Here is a 19,348-nt window from a genome sequence, read left to right on the forward strand (position 1 = left end):
CATCATTTTGTTTTTTTTTTCCTTTTTTGTGCTCTATACGGAGTACAAGGGCCTCATTCCCATCCTTGGCCTGTCTGACCCCTGCATCGCACACTACTCCCTGCTCAGCATCTCGTCGCGTGCCACTGCAGCTAGTCTACTTCAGGCCACCGACTGTCCGTACTTGCTGACCGGCTTGTCGTCCACCCCGACAGCCCAGGCCAGGATTATGACAGGACTACCAAGTAGCTCTGGCTGTGTAAGAACTGAATTCAAAAGAAAAAAAAATCAAAATCATTGCGTTTCCGTCTTTCCAGCAGCTCGTACGTAGGATTTTTATCCATGCGTTGAATTATTGTGGGCATGGTTCTCGCATCTCAGTAACGGCGCGTATCCGCAGTCTGTAGAATCAGTACACAGATACAACACCAGCACACATATTTCATAGCCAAATTGCAAGTATACATACTTGCACTTCGCAACCTCTCCAAAGAACTGCAGATCTCTCTCTCTCGGGGCCTAACCTACAGTCATCCCAACTTGAACAATCAAATTCACCCTCCACCGCGAATGGAGAAAAAAAAAGAAACAAGGGGCGAAAAAAAAAATCAATACTCAATAGCAACACCTGGTCTCGATCCAGGGACCTACGGGTTATGAGCCCGTCGCTCTTCCACTGAGCTATGTTGCTTATTGCCTTGCTGCTGGGTGGCGCACGGCACAATGTGACTTATGAGACCCTTGCCAGTCGACAAAGGTGACTCACGCACAATGACTCTCGTCTGCGATAACGCAAACACACTTTTTTTTTTCGTCTTATTCTTCTTCTTCATTCTCTATTTACTGTCGTACATTCTACTTACAGACCACCACTCCTTTAGTGCTTGGACAGCAGCCACTCCCTCGACACGTCCGCGCCCTCGTTCCGCAGCGCCCACACGACCGCGTCCACCACGTCGTCCACAATCACCGTCGGTTGGTACCGCGGCGCCGGCTCCGCGACCGTGGGCTGGAAGACGCCCGTGCGCACCAGGATCGACTCCCACTGCGCGCCGTCCCGCGGCGCAAACTCGTTGGCCCCGCGAATGTCGCTCTCCGGGTTGTCCCCGACCATGTACACCCTGCGCAGCGGCCGCAGCCGCTTCCCCCCCTGGGTCCTCTCCGCCTCCGGCACGTCGGCGTCGTAGTGCAGCAGCCGGTCGTGCGCGTACTCGTACGTGTGCCGCGACGGCTTGCCCAGCGCCTGGTACCGCAGGGGCGCCGCGCCCTCCGTCACCGCCGCCCACACTCCCTTGAGCGCGTCCAGGAACGCCCCGGTGCCGAACCGGTTGACGGGGTACTCCGTCTTCCACACGAGGTCCAGGTTCGAGATCCACAGGTCCGGCTGCCCGTCCTGCTGCCACCCGGCGTTGGCGAGCGTCCGGTCGCCGTTCTTGGCGGACAGCGTTCCGAGGTAGCCCCGGTGCGAGACGAGCAGGTCGTGGATGACTTGAATGTCGAGCGACCAGTCGCGCGGATCGTTCCACACCAGGATCTGGTCAATCTTGAGCGCGTCCGACGGGATATCGCGGCTGTACGGGTCGCTGATGGCAGCGGCGCTCTTGCCATCAGGCAGCGGCGAGAACTCCTTGTGGAGGCTGTCTCTGAGGTGAGCAAACGGATAAATGTGCCCATTCGCGGCCAGTAAATCTGCCGGCGTTACCGCTCGCTTGAACCCATATCTATAAACGAGTTGTCAGCGCATCATCTTCGTGATTCCTTGAACCAGATATAAAAACCCACTCTCTGGCTAGTTGCCTTGCCGTTTCAGGCTGTGATGCCGTGACCAGCACGGTCCCATTGTTCTTGACATCTTCGTCCCAGCCTCGCATGGGGGTATGCGATAGTATCACCCTGTCCTTGAGTATGTACTCAGGGTTCTCAAGGCCTATTCGCTTTGCAAGCGACGCCACTTTTGCATTCTCATGCGCGCCACCGCCATTCGTCAAAAACACATAGCGCAGCCCTTGCTGTCTAAGTTTCTGCAGCATCTCCCTGGCACCGGCGATGCCTTCTTGTCCCTTGTACAGAACGCCGTCAATGCTGGCGTGTAGTGCATTAGTCACAATACCCGACATGGTAGCGGAATTGGGCCAAGGGGGAACGTACTCAAACGCAAATGCAACATCCGCGAAAGCGGGATTAATCGCCGAACCGGTTCCATTTTCGCCCACCAAGGTAGAGTCGTGTTCTATAGATGAAGCTTTCTCGCGCAACTCTCGCGATGAGCTGCCAAAAGCTCGGCGCCGTGTGGTCTTTAGGGCGATGTCCGCAACAGGCGCCGCGCCACGGCATCGGAGGACACCGGCCCTAGCCAGCGACCGGTAGCACGGCGCCAGACACGTGCTGAGCACCCGACCGTGGGCCATCTCCTTCTCAAAGCTTTCCCGCAGCTTCCGGTCGCTTCAGACGTCTCCGTTAGATCGCCAGCAAAAGAAATGGTGCGTGTGACGGTGTGAGATGCAAACTGGTGAGACCTAGGTGGTGGTCAGTAACTTGACTGCTGCCCTGCCTACCTAGGACATACCTACTAGGTAGGTTAGTAGGCAAAGTGGCTTCCAGCTCCACCAACCGGGGGCAACGACAGGCCTCGTGCCCCAATACAGGGACGAAACCTATGCAATTGTTTTACTGATACGTCAATGAGATTCAAATTCGTTCTGCAAATTTTCTATAATGCTTTCAGAATCTTTTATATATTATTTCAATTGCAGACTCCAATTAACTTGATGCATTGTTTCCAGTCCTGCTCGGCTCCAGCTCGTTTGATCATCACACATCAGAGCGTAAAGTCGGCCTATATTCGAATTCGCGGAGTGGTTTGCTATTATGATTCGTCTCTTGTACAGGTGGAAGGAGAAAAAACTACAGTAGTATACAATTCGTCCAATGCGCTGGACACCACAAGTCTTTCCTGCTCTACTTCTTGGCCCAGTCCTTCATGTGGTCCAGGATCAGCTTGGCACCCTCGTCAGGCGAGTGCTGGCGGCCGAGCGCCTCGACAAAGTCGCCGTCGGGGTCCATCAGGTAAAAGTAGATGCTGTGGTCCACGAGGTAGTCTTGGCCGGGCTTGACGTTTTGCGGCGTGCTAAAGTAGACCCGGTACTTTTTGCAGGTGTCCTTGATCTGGTCGTACGTGCCCGTCAAGCCGATGAAATCGGGGTGGAACTCGGCGAGGTAGCCCTTGAGGGCCGCGGGGTCGTCGCGCTCGGGGTCGCAGGTGATGAAGATGGGCAGCAAGCTGCCGGGGGGTGCGCGTTCGTTGACAATGTCGAGCATGCGCGCCATTTTGTCGAGCTCTTCGGGGCAAATGTCGGGACAGCGGGTGAAGCCAAAGTAGACCTGGAGGCGCACGCGCGTCAGCTCTTTGTTGCATTCGGAGCAGCATTACGTCAAGTGCTTGTTGCTTACCAATGCGTATTTGCCCTTCATCATTTGGCTGGTGAAGGGCTTGCCATCATGATCGGTCAGCTCAAAAGGGCCTCCGACCAGTGGTCTACCGACACCTTTGTTCGCCTCGGCGATTCTCAGGCGCTGCATGCGCTCCTTCTCGTGTTCGAAATACCAGACCAGGACGCCGCAGGTGGCGACGAACAAGAGTCCAGCCTTCCAGGAAAACGGCTATGCATGTCGCGACGACGCTGTTAGCTTTTACCCGTAATGCTGCAGAATTGCCGTCTTGTTACAGATCAGTCATACCCCAGTGCTATGCCGGCTCTTGGCCTGCTCGACCGTGCTATATTTTGTGCGCTTCTGCGTCATGGGAAGCTTTGCGCGCACGCTGCTGTTCATGGTGGCGGCGCTGGACCGGACGAGCTTGGTCTGCAGCGCGCTGTTGGAGAAGCAGCGCTGGCACTGCTGCACGGAGCCTCGGGTGAGTGCGCTGCGCATCGCGGCCATGGATATCCTCGTATGCGCCATTGTCATCGTCAAATATGAATCTGCCGTTACCGATGATGACAGGAGGGGGGTAGACGGGAATCGTTTCTTGAAGGTACTGGTGGTTGGCTAATAAATTTGCTTAGTGATGGGCAGCAGGTTTCCGAACATCTTCCGGCAACCTGTTTCCCTCTGTGGCGCCACTTTGGGGCGCTACAACCACCAACCAGCCTGAGCAGTTGACGCGCTACAGTGCGTTGGTGGCGCGCCATGGAACTCAGTGAAGGCTTCATCCATCCAACTTCCAAGAGCTTGTGATAATTACGCCGGCGATTCTTTTTTCCATGAGTTAATTACAAAGTATGCTGTATGATACCACCTTGATTGAGGTATAGAGCGAGTCGCAAGGTAAAATAGGGCACGCCCAACATGGATTCCCTGTATTCAGACGACTCGCGCTTTGAGCCAGACGTCTTCATCAAGAACGAATCCGCCGCAGCCTCGCCACGCGCAGCGTCCTCGACGCCAATTCCATCTACGGAGACGAGGGATATCACACCGTCTTCGTCGCGCGCATCGCCGCCCAAAAAGAAGGGCACCGCGGCCGCCGTCAAAAGGGCCCCTAAGCGGCCCAAGTCGACGCTTCCCAAGAGACCAAGGAAACCAAAGGCCGGCACCGACGACGGCTCCGTTGCCGATGACGACTCGGACAATGGACCCTACTGTCTGTGTCAGGGGCCCGACGACCACCGCTGGATGATCTGCTGCGAGGGATGCGACGACTGGTTCCACGGCGAGTGTATCAACCTGAGCAAGGAAGTCGGGGAGAATCTCATCGAAAAGTTCATCTGCCCACGCTGCACGAACAAGCAGCTCCATTCCATCTACAAGAAGAGCTGCAGCATGGGCGCCTGCAAGAAGGCGGCGCGTCTGGGCCAGTCCCCGCCGAGCTACTTTTGCTCGCACGAGCACGCGCAGGCGTGGTGGGAGCGCTTGGTGGGCAGGCTGCCCAAGGCCGCCAAGGGCGGCGCCAGCCTGACAGACCAGCTATCCCAGGATGAGTTTATGGCTCTTCTCTCCAGCGGACTGGCAACAGTGGACGAAAACGGGAGCTGGACCATGACGGCCTCGCCCTTTGCTGGCGACGCTGCTAAAGGTACGAATCGATGCCCTCCCACCTCCGACACCCACCCCAAAACATGACCTTCGCTAAACTGTTTCCTGGCTCTGCAGATGACAGCAGAGACTCCATGCTCAGCGAGGAGGAGAGGAGCTACGTCGAGCAGGCCGCCAACACGCGGCTGCAGCTCGAGGCCGAGACGCGGCTCTGCCACAAGATGCTCGCCCTCATCGAGCTGGCGCAGGAGCGCCGCCGCGCCGCCGTCGCCCAGGGCCTCTTTGGCGACGACATGTGCGGCTACGACCAGCGCCTCGACACCATCTCGGCGCGCGACGCCTTCGCCGCCTACGCCGCGTCCCCCGAGGGCGAGGCGGCGCTGGCCCCCGACGGGCGCCTCGACGACCCGCTCGGCGACGGCGACGCCGTGCGCGGCATGTGCGAGCGCAAGCGGTGCAAGACGCACAGCGGCTGGCAAAAGGCCCTCGCCCTCGGCATCCGCCACCAGATCCGCGAGATGGCCGCCCAGTCCGAGGTCGAGGAGGCCGAGGAGCGCTTCGTCCGCGAGGCCGCCGCGGAGCGCTGGAAGCGGAAGCAATCGGAGAACAACTGGGTCGAGGTCCTTGACGACTGAAGAAGGATTCAAGCAGGCCGAGGACAAGCAATTTAATGGCACACTTAGTTTTTGCTCGTGGGCAGGATCGGCATGGCGTTATGGGGTTGCCTCTTTTTGATGCACGGCGGCATCCGGCGGTTCATGGTTCTTTACGCGACGTATCGTCTTCTGAACTGCCAAACTTGAACATTTAGTCTCAAAAAATAAACATTACTGGCTATCAAGCTGTCATTACATTTCTTGTTGCCGCCGCTACGGCATGTGTAAGCCCACCGTCCTCATTCTCCTCGTTGTCCATTGAACGAGTAGCCCCAAAATAAACGTATATCCGCCATGGAACAAGATCAATGCGAGAGCGCAACAAGCTACCATCTTAACAACGGTCCACATCGTTGTCTCTCTGCGTGCCCGCCGGATCTCCTCCGCGTACCCGAAATCCTGCTCGAGAGCCGCCAGCAACCGCGCCGCGTCATTATTTGCGCTCTGAAGGGCTCTCTCCAAGCAATCTACCGTTTGGTCCTGTTTGTGCGGCTCCGAGCGGCTGTTCCTGGCCTCGTCCATCGGCGTCTGCCCGCCCTCGTCCACCCTGGTGATGAAGCCGGCGAGCCGCGGAATCAGCGCCTGCACGACGAGGGGCTCGCAATACCGCGCGGCCATGTGCAGCGTCGTCTGGCCGTGCTCGTTGACGTAGAACAGATGGGTATTGGCGTCCTCGTGCTGCAGCAGGTACTGGACCATGGCCAGCCTGCCGCTGGCGGCTGCGAGGCCTATGGACTGATGGCCCAGGTTCAGGCTCGCAAATGCTTCGTTGCTCTTGACACCCCAGATGGCCGCTTTCAGTCGGGGGTTGCTTTGCGCGGCTCGAATCAGCTTTTCGACGAGGGCAATGCAGCCTCTACTGGCAGCCAGGCAGAACAGCACATTTGCCCACTGCTCCGCCACCATGACGTCGGCCTTCTTCTCCACGACACTGAACAACGCATCCCAGTCACGGCAGCGCCCGACTTCCAGACTCTGTTTCTCCTTGCGCTCTATTTCTGTTCTCTGCGATGCTCGGAAAAGGTCGCGCTGGCTATCACGGGTCTCAAGCCAACTTTCCTCGGCATCCCACTCATGGAGAATGGCGCGAAAGCACGGCAGCATCTGACGGTCGTGTTGAGAGTTGTGGCTTGTGAGGAGTAGCTGCAGCCTCGGAAGTTTTCTATGCTCGAGAAGCAGTTTGGTTGCCGTGACGAGTGGTTCTTTCCCGTAGCAGCCTCCTTGAAAATGGCCCTGCCGCAGGACCTGCTCCAAGACGGCGTCTGGCAAATAAAATGCAGCCACGATCAACGGGTCAAAGTCTTGATTCTCCAAGTCGTATCTGGACTGCCATGTGCAGTTTGGACGACGAATCTGCAGCATCCAGTTCTCGAGCCGCCGAGACTTGTGCCGGCACAACTCCTCCAGATCGTGCAATGCAGGAGTTGCCTGCGGCTCGGCCCTGGCCGTGTGCTCTACCCAATAGCACGAGGCATACACAAAAAATGCTCCAAAATCAGACTCATCCAGTTTGTACACATACGTGTCTTTCTCATAGGACGTAATGGTGCAGGCAGGATTATAGACCCCAGGTACAATAGTCTTAATCACGTCTTCGACTTGCTGTGGAAGCTGCAAGATATCCTGGAAATATTCGGGGAAGAGTCTATTCTGACCAATCTCCTTTAGCAGAAGATACCTTATGCAGACATCCATCATGAATTTCTCTGGTAGGAAGGGAAACTTGGCGTACTGGGATGCTGGGATAGAAGCATGAGCTGCCATATCCGACCCGGACGCTGTGCCGTAGGTAATGACGAATTCCTTTATAGATTGATGGGCAAGGCGCAGTTTCATATCAGACTTTGCGTCCCATTTCGTGTCCGTCGTATCTTCATCTGCAAGCTTTGCATCTGCATCCTCTGCATCTGTGAATCTCGCAACCGTAGAGGCTACGTCTCGAGGAGCATTTTCCGTGGAAACTTCAACGACGGGAGAAGCCAACTCAGTGACAAAAGGCCGGATCAACTGTAAGATTCTGCCGCAATCTGCTTCCAGCTTGACTCTTGCCAGTTCGGTCCCTGATTCGCCGGCATTGGCCATCGCTGCCCCCCAGGCAAGCTCCTTCAGGGTCAAGTCTCGGTGCGTAGAGGCCAAAATCTTCAGGGCCGACCATGCCAGGTCCTTGTTCGAGTCGCAACCTTCGGTGCAGTGGCGGAACAGGTTCTGGTAAGTCTCCGAGAGCTTCTCTGGTAGCGGCATTTCGTTGAGGAATGCTTCAATCGCATCCTTGCGCGTAATTCTGCTGGACCGGATCGTGCCAACGACCATTCTAATCCACAAAGCGCTCCCCTCTGCCTTGGCTGACAACTTTTCTACTACCAAGAGTTTGATTTCGTCGGAAAGGTTGCTCATATTTTCGTTGACTTCTTTCTTGATAATAAGCGTATCTCGATCCCTGGTCGGTCGCAGATCAATGGGATCTGGTCTCTCGCCATCTTTCAAAGAGAAATAAAAGTCGTCGGGGGTGAGGCAGGTGACAAGGTACCTAAAATGGTCACTTTTTTCGGACATGTCATTGAGAAGTGCCAAAAGAGGCATTCTTGAGCTTTCATCACATTCATCCAAGCCATCAATAGCGAACAAAATGAGGCGGTCGAGTCTTCCCGCTACGCGACGTAAATAATGTTCGAGCTCTCTTGGACTCCTGCCAGGCTCAATTTGTCTGGAGCGTTTGCGCTCTTCATACCATGTTATGAAGTCATGCCTTTGTTCCGGGGCTTGGTTGAGTACGGCGCAAATGAGTCCGCAAAGAACACTAAGACTGTTTCCAGAATCGTCGTGCCGACAGTAGTAGTGGCAAATGATGGGCTTGGGGTCATGGGCCATGGTTGTCATACGGAGACGGTCAACGAGGAAGCTCATTGCGACCGACTTTCCGCATCCAGTATTGCCTGTGATGACTAGTTTCTTCTCGCGGTTGTCAACCAATCTTCTGTACACGTTCTCTGCGTCGATGATCAAGTCGCAGGCACCATCTACTCGTACCATCCTCAGTTTGTCATGGTATTCCTTCTGCGCAGGCAACCCTCTTAGGTACTTGTAGACTACCATATGTCAGCTTAGTCGCATGCAGTGTATTAGATAGCCTCGTACCTTTTTCTTGCAGATCGTTTTCTGCTGCAGCCTTTACTTGAGTGGCTGTGAATGCCGAAACGCACTCTCTCAGGGACCTCACATTTTCGAGGAAGCTTTCTGTCTTTTCTGATAGAGATTTTTGCTCAAAGCATAGATTCTTTGCCATCCTGAAGTCATTTTTCTGGAAGATTCCATGCGCTTCAATGTACCATTCCAGAAGACTGCGGTAAACTTTGACGAGGACCTTGGCCCATGAGAATCGACGCGACGAATATCGGATGCTGTGCAGGTACAACTTACCTCGAAAACGTGGCTTCCAGAGCGTCCATCGCCTAAATCTTCGCACTGATAGACATATTGCAATTCTTCTAGAACTTTTTTCTGTGTCTCGCATAATTCGTCGCCAACACTTGAAAGTGAAAGTGCAAACTAAGCCAATGATTAGAATCTCAGTCACATGTTCATATGCTGTGAGCTTGATATACCTTGGTGACAACTTCTACAACGCCGACGGCAGTTGATGCTGCTGCATGGGCGGTGCTTACAGACTTGGCCATCGTCACACATGAATCAAGTACTTCCAATATCCCTTGGTTTTTTTGGAGTTTTTTGAGGGCCTTGAGGATGGACTTATCTTCCATAGCTGTGTCATACTCCTGTTTAATTTTGTTCACGAGGCTGTCCGCATTCTCCTTCTCGAAGATGCAAATCTTGTTTGGATCAAATTTGCGGTACGCCTCTTCATACGCTCTGCTGTGTATACTGGCTTGGCCAAACTCTTTCGTGCTTGTCTTCTCGGCGTCGCTGTTCGAGAGGCCTCGGGTCGCCGTCAAGGAATCGTCACCAACCACGGTATGTATTTTAGAAGCTTCATCATCGCGGTCCAAGTCATATGTCTCCAGAGAAGTATCGTCGTCAAAAAGTTCATCCGATTCAGAAGTCACGGTATCGCCGGAGACTATGGCCAACCCGACGTCATTGGCGATTGCATTGGAACCGGCGGAGGCTTGTTCGCTTTGAGGCGCGATGTCGATCGACAAGATTGCGGATGCGGCATTCTCGGAGCCTGCACCACATCTAATTTTGTTGTTAGCCCATACTTATGTGATGGAATGTCAAACTTTACGCTGCTACTGTGCTGAGCCGGTTCTCGGTGGAAGGCGTCGACGCGATCGAGTCGATCGTGGGCCGTCGAGGCAGGCGTCGGTGTAATACCTGTTTCACTTTCCGCTTTGCCCGCTCGAATGTCTCTTTCATATCTGTTTTTTGAGATCAATGCGACTTGAGACCTATCATGAGATGGACAAAGATTGGTGAGAATTGAGAGTTCTCAGAGAGAGCGAGGTTGGGCCGAATAATATAAATCGACACACATAGTCTTAACCAACGATTCCCTGTCAGCCCTTGCACATTCGTAATGCAGCTGGCCATCTGTAGTGGTGTGTAAGTCGGCACCGTAGTGGTGTAGCGGGCGCGCTGCGACAGCTATGCCTGCAGAGGAAGCTGCATAAAGTAGGCTGTGCCGGGGTTCTATTTACAGGATTTACTTGCATGTATGCTTTATAAGGTGCAGGACTCTCAATAGCGACGTCTTTCATCATAATCGAATGCGACAAGGCAGCTTGCAGCCTCGAGACCTCCTTGTGGTCAGGTACTAGGGCAACTGTTCTGTGTTCTCAGTTCTTCGATTTCACTCTACTGAAAAGACATTCTGTAAAATTTTCAGTCTCATGAATGACGCCCCGATCCGGGAAATTTCTCGGAGTGCATGATAGTTGGTTCATAAGATCGCGACCGCCTGGAACAAGGATACCAGAGGTTTCTAAACTGATCACGGCTACCAAGTCAGCTTTCGGTAGATGCGCGGGCTCTTATTCAATGAGAATCCACGTAGTCGGGACAGTGAATCCTCTACTGCTGCTCAAAAGTCACCCTTGGCGCTGCAAGCGCAGACACCCTCCCTATACTGCCAGTGCCCGGCCAACGATGGCTGGCAACCGTTCGGGGGTATCATCTCTGAGCCTTTCTCAAACGCGATAAGTTTGGCATGTCTTTGGATAGGTGAACGGCAATATCTTTGATAACCAAGGGGGGGAGGACAAAATCATCCATGAATATGGTAAGGGTGTGCGCAGTCGCAGCCAAGGCAGAGCCAATGTCAGCCCGCCCTGTCGCCCTCAGCGACCCGACTTGTACACATCTTCGACTGATATACAAGTAGCGATTTTTTCTGGCTGAATCTCGGTCCGCAAGGCTTATTGTAGAGTTGTACGCCACGATAGCCCTGGGAGACTGTGTCTGTCTTGGATTAAATGAGGAGACAATGGTACGGTGTAACTGCGATGGAGGCTGCAGACGTTTTGCAGGTCAGCATGTCTCGTTCTATTTTTGGTCACGGTAACAGTCTGCTTACGGAGAAAAATAAGATTAATTGCGCAGCAGTTTCGAGACATGAGACTGCATATGCAACTGATCATTTTGTGCAACATACGGAGCAGACGATAAAAACCACTGCGGCTGGCTGGGTTGGAATAGTGGCTGTATGACTATCCAAAGAAATGCGCTATGAGCTCGAAAACCTTCGCATTTGGAGTAAGAAAACTCAGCAGAACCGAATTTACTGTTGAGGCAGCGAATCTGGTGGTCAAGAAGCGGGCATCATTTGCTCAAGAGCAAGGACGGAAGGCATCAGAACTAGCAAAAGAAGGACAAGGGATATTGTCAAAGTAGATTTACTGGAACGATGGCTAATCTCTTTTCTTCTATTCTGTAATCTTTGTCAACTTGCAAATTTGGAACATGGGTTTCCTCGCCCTCGAAATCAGCCTCTCCATCACTGAAGAGATACGTGCCAGCCATCGCTTGGTAGATCCTGGGATCTCTTCAGCAGCCGTAATTGAGGAACCAAAATGTTGTGTCTACATCCGATGGCTAATATTACAAATCCCGGCGTATACACTAAGTAAGAGGTTCCCGCAAGAGTCAAATCAAGAGAGGGGAGCCGCTACTAATAAGTAATAGATGGCAACAGAACTGGCATCTGAAGCGGTACAAGTGACTACCAGCAATCCACAGTGGCAAAACTTGTACCTCGAAAGTGCATCACCGCAATGAGGGGCAGTTGGCAAAAAAAGTTCAACCCCCACCATGGAAAAAAAAAGTGATTATCAAGCATCCAAGCTCTTCCATCTACAAACCAAGACCGCCGCCTAGGATATAATACAATTCCTATCTGTTCTCCAGGGGTTGGCTCTCTTCCTTTCTCTCTTACTTCTGACGACTTTTATCATTTAGCGGTATTTTTTATTTGTATTTCCTTTTCTTTTTCCCTTGCTTTGATTCCGCCGCCCCACGAACACCTACACACTCACAACCCCCGCGATGCCTTCCGACACACCTGAGCAGCAGCGGCCGCAGCCGCCTCACGCCGATGAGGACCTCGACGTTCTCGCCGCCGACGACGCGGCCGAGGAGATTCTCGAAGAAGACAATGACATGGCCATGGACTCGGGTGACGACGACGACGACGACGACGCCGAGGAGCTGACGCTCGTCAACGACGCCATCGCCTACTTTGACGAGCCGCAGGACTCGCTCTTCGCCATTGCGCAGCACCCCGTGCACCCGACTCTCGTCGCCGTTGGCGGCTCTGCGGGCGCGGGCGACGACGCCCCCGGTGCCGGCTGGGTCTTTGACACCTCGGCCGCGCCCAGCCGCCCCGTGCTGCCCGCCAGCTTCGCCGCCGACCCCGCGGCCGCCGCCGACCGGCCGCCGCCCGCGCCGCTGGCCAGCCTCTACGCCCTCGAGGGCCACGCCGACTCCATCAACTCGCTGTGCTGGACGCTGCCCGCCGGCGAGGCGCTCGTCAGCGGCGGTCTCGACGGCCGCGTGCGCGCCTGGAAGGCCGACGCCAAGCCCTCCACCGCGGGCGGCGGCGGCCTGACCATGACGCCCCTCGGCGAGGCGCAAGAGGTCGAGGAGGTCAACTGGGTCGCCGCGTGCCCGTCGGCCGACAACCCCAACGCGGTCGCGCTCGGTGCCGGCGACGGCTCCGTCTGGGTCTACACCGTGGACCCCTCCGACGCCGCCAACCCGCTGCAGATTGTCCAGTCCTACTTCCTGCACACGGGCGCCTGCACCGCTGGCACCTGGACGCCCGACGGTCAGCTGCTGGCGACTGTGTCGGAAGACGGCACGCTCTACGTCTGGGACGTCTGGGGCGCGGCCGCCGCGCGCGGCATCGTCGACAGCAACGGCCAGACGGCCGTGGCCATGACGCCCGAAGACCAGCGCTTCGAGGTCGAGGGCGGGCTGTACTCGGTCGCCATCGACCCCAAGGCCACCTTTGTCGCCGTCGGTGGTGCCGGCGGTGCCATCAAGATCGTCTCCCTCCCGCGCCTCGGCGGCAGCACGGCCGCCACGAAGCAGGGTAAGGGCGGCAGCAGCAGCAGCGCCGTTGCCGCCGACGCCACCACCGGCGGCCAGATCCTCGCTTCCCTGCACACCCAGTCCGACGGCGTCGAGACGCTCGCCGTCACGCTCGCGCAGGCGACGCCCGCCACGGTGCTGCTGGCCGCGGGCTCCGTCGACGGCTCCATCTGCGTCTACGACGCCACGCGGCGCTTCGCCGTCCGCCGCCACATTGTCGGCGCCCACGAGGAGCACTCGGTCGTGCGCGTCGAGTTTGTGCGCAACTCGTGGACCCTCACGTCGTGCGGCATGGACGGCGTCGTCCGCCGCTGGGACCTGCGCGGCAGCGCCGTCGGTGCCGGCGCGCAGGCCTCGGGCGGCGCCGCGGCGGCCGCGGACGGCGGCCTTATCAAGGAGTGGAAGGGTCACCGCGGCGACGGCGAGGGTGGCGGCGTGCTGGGCTTCGTGCAAGGCGAGACGGGTGAGAGGGTCGTCACGGCGGGCGATGATGGCGTGGCCTTGGTTTTCGAGGCGTAAGGACAGAGGGCGGGGGGGACGTAGACAAGGAAAGGAGGGAAAGAGAGAGAGAGAAAAGAGGACTCCAGCATATATTGGGGAGGGGGTCCTGGAGCGCATTGGACAAACATGGATTCTATGAATTAAAAAGGAAAATTCCGACGAGATGATGACCGCTGCATTAAGATTCTATGTTTAATGGTCAGGGTTCTGGATGTGACGTCACAAAAAAAAAGATTACACGACACTCATGACAGGAAAATTGATTTAAATAATTTCAAGTTGCGTACTTTCAAAGATTGTAATGATTGAAGCCACAACAAGAATCGGCATATAGCATAGCGGCATGTCACGTCTCACGAGCATCAAGATAAGGGGACAGAAAATCGGGGTCTAGGACCCTTTGAACAGCAAATGCATTATATCGTGCATCCGGCTCCCTCTATCAGGAAAACGAGAGAGAGAGAGAGAGAGAGGCCCGATTCGCCATTGCCAAGTTGAGCATCGGTTACCATCTCATAGCTCGCCGGCATCCCTTCTGTACCCAGGGTCAGAAGGCTGCGACAGCAAGAAAAAAAAAGACTCAGTGTGCTTCTTGAACCATAGTCCACGCACAAGGAGGGAGGGGGTATCTAAAGTAATCGTAACTCATTAAAAAAAAAGGAAAAAGCGACCAAACACAGAGAGTGTCTCCTGCTTTTGCATTAGTAGAACCAAGTCAACCGAGTCTTGCAATCTGTTACTCGTAAGTGGATTTTGAGTTTGGTTCCTCCCACCGCTGTTTTCAAGATTTTGGTTTTCAAAATCCCGCACATTGGGTGAAAGGGAGAGAAGAACCATCCAAAAAGTACGCCAGCCCGTAATTGCTGAGTTGCCCCCGAGGAACAAAAGGGCAAGTTGTCAGTCGGGCTGTGACAACGTAAACAACAACAACAACCCAAGCCCTCTGTCATTGTCGTTTTTGCCTCGTCTCCAAGCAGATGAAGCAAAGACACACCTTTTTTTTCGCCAATTGCCAAGTGAGATGTTGTATATTGGGTCTCGCTTAACAAACAAAAAAAAGTTTGAAAGATAAAACAGAAAAGGAAAGGAAACCCAGAGCGTGAAAGAAAAGAATCCAACTTCCGACGGTATATTTTTCCAAGTTCATAACCCTTGTTGAAGAGTTGCGACGAAAAGTCATGTTAAAAAAGTGCAATCCAGAACGCGCGCGTGTAGTTGAAACAAAACGAAACATGTACATGGGAGAGGAACACGAGTACACTAGCAGTTTTGCCTGCTAGCTGCTCATTTTCTCTCCATGCCACATGGCGTTGAAAGAGCAGAGGGTGCTGCTTTCTTACACAAGCAGCAACCCCTGCTCAGCGTCAAACCATGTTAGACTGATATACTTGAAGACATCATGTGCCTTGCAGTCATGTCCGATGCGGGTTGTGCGAGCATGTGTCTTTATTCAGCATGCCGCTTGATTCCCTATAGCATAATTCGGAACTTTTCTATTATTCAAATGCAGAAGAAAATCGAAACGCTTAAGCAGTGCCAGTAGTGTCCTCAACAGGAGGGCATGTGCAGAACAGATTGGTGTCACCGTACTCTGCAAAATTGGGTTAGCTACCACCATCAACAAGATTCGAGAGCTTTGCAACTTACTGTCGTCAACACGAGTGACCGTGGGCCAGAACTTCTTCTCGGTGAGATAAGGCAGAGGGTAGGCCGCCTTCTCACGGCTGTAAGGGCGCTCCCACTTGCCGTTGTCGCCGAGGAGCAGGTCAATCTGGGTGTGAGGAGAGTTCTTGAGGACGTTGCCCTCGCGGGGCTGCTTGCCCTCCTCAACCTCGCGAATCTCCTGTCGGATGCTGATGAGAGCATTGATGAAGCGGTCCAGCTCCTCCTTGCTCTCGGACTCGGTGGGCTCGATCATGAGCGTGTTCGGCACAGGCCAGCTCATGGTGGGAGCATGGAAGCCGTAGTCCTGGAGACGCTTAGCAATGTCGATGGCCTCGACACCAGCGGTCTTGGAGAAGCCACGAGCATCAATGATGAACTCGTGAGCGCAGCGACCGTTCTCGTTGGTGTAGAGGATGGGGTAGTGCTCCTTGAGACGGGCAAGGATGTAGTTGGCGTTGAGGAGAGCCAGAGTAGTAGCCTTGCGAAGACCGGCATCGCCCATGGTGGAGATGTAGGCCCAGCTAATGGGAACGATGCTGGCGCTACCGAAACTGGCGCTGGAGACGGGAGTCTGGTTGTTCTGGTGAGGCAGGTACGGCTCAAGGATGTCCTTGACGCAGATGGGACCGATACCAGGGCCACCGCCACCGTGGGGGATGCAGAAGGTCTTGTGGAGGTTGAGATGGCAGACATCAGCACCAAGGGCGCCGGGCGAGGTGAGGCCAATCTGGGCGTTCATATTGGCGCCGTCCATGTAGACAAGACCGCCGTGCTCGTGAACAATCTCGCAAGCCTTGCGAACCTCGGGCTCAAAGACACCGTAGGTGGAGGGGTAGGTGATCATGATGGCAGCAAGCTCCTTCTCGTGCTTCTTAGCCTTGGCCTGGAGATCGGCAATATCGAGGTTACCAGTGGCGGTGTCGCACTTGACGGGGACCACACGCAGACCGGCCATGGCAGCGGAAGCAGGGTTGGTGCCGTGAGCTGAGGTGGGAATCAGGCAGATATCCCGCTTGCCACCGTTGTGCTCCTCATGGTATTTGGCAATGGCACGAAGGCCGGCAAACTCACCCTGGGCACCGGAATTGGGCTGCAGGGAAGTAGCGTCCATGCCAGTGAGAGCGGCGAGCTGGGCGGCGGTGGCGGCGAAAAGCTTCTGGTAGCCCTTGACCCCGCTCATGGGAGCGTGAGGGTGAATGTTGGAGGAGGACTCGGTGCCAATGAGCTCCATCTGCGTAGTGCCGTTGAGTTTCATAGTGCAAGAGCCCAGAGGGATCATGGAGTGAACGAGGGACAGATCCTTGGATTGGAGATGGTGCATGTAGCGGAGCATCTCAGTCTCAGAGTGGTGAGAGTTGAAGACGGGGTGGGTCAGGAACTTGGACTCCCGACGAACAGAATCAGGGAGGCCCTTGATGATTTCAGCCGAGGACACCTTGTAGCCCTCGGTCCAGTACTTGTTGGCAACGTCGACGTAGGCGTTGGTGTGGTTTTTGGAGGAGACGTCACGGAAAGACTGGACGATGCGCACAAAGTTCTTGAGAGTGAAGGTGGTGGGGACGGCGAGGACAATCTCATTGGAGGACCAAGACTTGCCGCTGCTGATGCCGCGGTCGTTAAGCTCACGGCGAAGAGCGCGGCAGACAATGGGGTCCTTGAAGGAGATGGTGACGGTGTCGGAGAGAACTTGGCCGTTGGGATCGACGGATGAGGTAACAACGTTGAGGCCGTAGTGCTGAGCAGCAGACTGGATCATGCGAGCGTGGCGGAGGTTGGTGACGGCCATCTCGCGAAGCTGGCCAGGACCGTGGTAGATGGCGTACATGGCAGACATGTTGGCGAGCAGGGCCTGAGCTGTGCAGACGTTGGATGTGGCCTTTTCACGGCGAATGTGTTGCTCGCGGGTTTGAAGAGCGAGACGCAGAGCACGGCGGCCGTTGCGGTCCTTGGAGACACCAATAATGCGGCCAGGAAGACGACGCTTGCTCGACTCCTGAGCGGCCATGAAGGCGGCGTGTGGGCCGCCGAAACCTAGAGGCACGCCCCAACGCTGAGAGTTGCCGAAAGCAACGTCGGCACCCCATTCACCGGGAGGGGTAAGGAGAGTCAGAGAAGAGAGGTCGGTAGCGGCAGAGAGGAGAGTGCCCTGAGCGTGGGCAACGTCAGCGAGCTCGCGGAAGTTCTGGACACCGCCGTTGGTGTCGGGATACTGAACCATGACACCGACGAGGTCATCGCCGAGAGCCTTGATCTTGTCGTGAGCATCGGGCGCGGAGAGATCCATGACCTCGAGCTTGATTCCGAATCCCTCGGCACGACCGTGCATGACGCGAACAGTGGCGTCATGCAAGAGGTCCGAAACAACGTAGGTCTTGTTGGGGCGCTTGGCGCGGGCGGTGGGAAGAGAGTTCCAGGACATGGTCATGGCCTCGGCGGCAGCAGTACCTTCGTCGAGAAGGGAGGCGTTGGCGACAGGGAGGCCTGTGAGGTCCGAGATCATGGTCTGGAAGTTGAGAAGGGACTCGAGACGACCCTGGGAGATTTCAGCCTGGTAGGGGGTGTAGCTGGTGTACCAGGCCGGGTTCTCGAGAAGGTTACGCTTGATGACAGTGGGAATCTCCACGGGGTAGTAACCACCACCGTTCATCCAGGTCTTGACCTCGTTCTGGGCGCTCATGTTCTTGAAGACGGTGGCGACGCCAGACTCGCTAAGCTTCTTGGGCTGGATGGTCTTCTTGGGAGGCAGGAGGATGTCCTTTGGGATGACTTGGGATATGAAGGTCTCGAGAGAGTCGGCGCCGACAGTCTTGAGCATGGCGTCAATGTCAGAGTCGCGAGGGCCAATGTGGCGGGCGACGAAATCCATCCAGGGCTGAGGGTTCTCGGCCTGGGCTTCCTTCATCTCGAGGAAGGCCGGGTCGCGCTGGAGAGATTCCAGAGCGGCATGAGATCTCCTGTGGCCATCGGCCTCGGGCTGGGAAGTCTGGGAGAGCTGGCGAGGGGTGGTGACGGAAGTGACGCCACGGCGGGCGACGAGGGGCACGGATCTAGTCGCTAGGGAGAGGGAGTGCTTGAGGGAAGCACCCCGAACAATGGCGAGTCGAGAGGCCATTGTGATGAAGCCAAGAGAGCAATTGGTGCTTCAATTGGCAGCTGTGTGTGTCGGAGGAAGAGGAGGAGGGGGAGGGGAGAAGCCCGTTGGTGGTGGCGGCCCAGGCGACTGGTTTTATTTTTTTTTTTTTAGCCGAGCGCAACCGAGCAGCTGATAAGAGGCAAAAAAAAAAAGCGAGGCTTTGTCGATCGCGTTCACCAAGGAGTTGGCTTCGCGCAGACAAGCGAAACGAGGAAAATATGAAGCACCTGTGGTGTTGCTAAACAAAATACGATGGAGGAGGGAAGAGGAGGAGAAGTGAAAAGGATGGAAAGAAAAAAAAAAGAATACGTCGAGAAGGACAAGAGCCGGGTGTAGGGCACGGCCGGGTAGAGAGTGGTGTGGTGACAAGTGTGGTTGGCGGCGGCGGGAGCGCGCAGTACGTACTGCGGTGATGTGGGAGACTGGTAAGTAGGTAGGTATCTATTACCCAACTAGATTGACACAAGTACCGTGCAAGTCGCATGACAATTGTCATAAAATAAGTCAAATACCCACCGAGCGCGGGTTGTTGCAGAGAAGCGGGCGGGCGCGTGGGCGGTTGGAGACGTGGAGGGCCAGAGGGCGTCGAGAGGTACCTGGACGGTACATGATCTGCCGCTATCACGTACAAGGAATTGATAAAAGAGACAAAAGCTCCAAGGCTTGTATCAGAGCAACTTGGACGAATGGGCCAAAAAAAAAGTAGGACCAGCCAACCAGCCAGCCAGCAAGCAAGCTAGGCGCGGACGATATCGGACACGACCGTGCCGAAGCTGGGCGAGTCGGCGGGTTCCAATGACCCCATCCGCCAACTTCCTACCTCCAGCAACCAACC

The 19,348-nt window shown here is 55.4% G+C and overlaps 6 protein-coding genes and 1 non-coding gene across 7 annotated transcripts; 2 read left to right on the top strand and 5 right to left on the bottom strand.

Annotated features, from left to right (window-relative positions):
* Nucleotides 1-598: 598 nt before the first annotated feature.
* On the bottom strand, nt 599-670 carry V2A60_001680. Its single transcript has one exon. It is a non-coding gene; the product is annotated as a tRNA-Met (tRNA).
* Nucleotides 671-856: 186 nt separating this feature from the next.
* V2A60_001681 (HAD-like domain-containing protein) lies at nt 857-2,387 on the bottom strand (the record flags this gene model as incomplete). Its single annotated transcript, XM_083253038.1, has 3 exons — nt 857-1,700; nt 1,762-2,061; nt 2,128-2,387. 3 exons carry the CDS (start codon nt 2,385-2,387, stop codon nt 857-859), a joined length of 1,404 nt encoding a protein of 467 aa, XP_083109164.1.
* A 550-nt stretch (nt 2,388-2,937) lies between these two features.
* On the bottom strand, nt 2,938-3,939 carry V2A60_001682 (SCO1/SenC-domain-containing protein; the record flags this gene model as incomplete). The annotated part of the gene is made up of 3 exons (XM_083253039.1): nt 2,938-3,360; nt 3,430-3,639; nt 3,718-3,939. 3 exons carry the CDS (start codon nt 3,937-3,939, stop codon nt 2,938-2,940), a joined length of 855 nt encoding a protein of 284 aa, XP_083109165.1.
* A 387-nt stretch (nt 3,940-4,326) lies between these two features.
* On the top strand, nt 4,327-5,648 carry V2A60_001683 (uncharacterized protein; the record flags this gene model as incomplete). The annotated part of the gene is made up of 2 exons (XM_083253040.1): nt 4,327-5,053; nt 5,131-5,648. The coding sequence occupies 2 exons, from the start codon at nt 4,327-4,329 to the stop codon at nt 5,646-5,648; spliced, it is 1,245 nt and encodes a 414-aa protein (XP_083109166.1).
* A 347-nt stretch (nt 5,649-5,995) lies between these two features.
* V2A60_001684 (uncharacterized protein) lies at nt 5,996-10,043 on the bottom strand (the record flags this gene model as incomplete). Its single annotated transcript, XM_083253041.1, has 6 exons — nt 5,996-6,002; nt 6,061-8,755; nt 8,805-9,030; nt 9,087-9,215; nt 9,272-9,863; nt 9,913-10,043. The coding sequence occupies 6 exons, from the start codon at nt 10,041-10,043 to the stop codon at nt 5,996-5,998; spliced, it is 3,780 nt and encodes a 1,259-aa protein (XP_083109167.1).
* A 2,124-nt stretch (nt 10,044-12,167) lies between these two features.
* On the top strand, nt 12,168-13,733 carry V2A60_001685 (WD40-repeat-containing domain protein; the record flags this gene model as incomplete). Its single annotated transcript, XM_083253042.1, has 1 exon — nt 12,168-13,733. The coding sequence occupies one exon, from the start codon at nt 12,168-12,170 to the stop codon at nt 13,731-13,733; it is 1,566 nt and encodes a 521-aa protein (XP_083109168.1).
* A 1,508-nt stretch (nt 13,734-15,241) lies between these two features.
* V2A60_001686 (glycine decarboxylase subunit P) lies at nt 15,242-18,492 on the bottom strand (the record flags this gene model as incomplete). The annotated part of the gene is made up of 2 exons (XM_083253043.1): nt 15,242-15,306; nt 15,363-18,492. 2 exons carry the CDS (start codon nt 18,490-18,492, stop codon nt 15,242-15,244), a joined length of 3,195 nt encoding a protein of 1,064 aa, XP_083109169.1.
* Between the last annotated feature and the right edge of the window lie 856 nt (nt 18,493-19,348).

This window comes from Cordyceps javanica, chromosome 1 (assembly GCF_051103115.1).
Source record: "Cordyceps javanica chromosome 1, complete sequence".
Taxonomy (NCBI): Eukaryota; Fungi; Ascomycota; class Sordariomycetes; order Hypocreales; family Cordycipitaceae; genus Cordyceps; species Cordyceps javanica.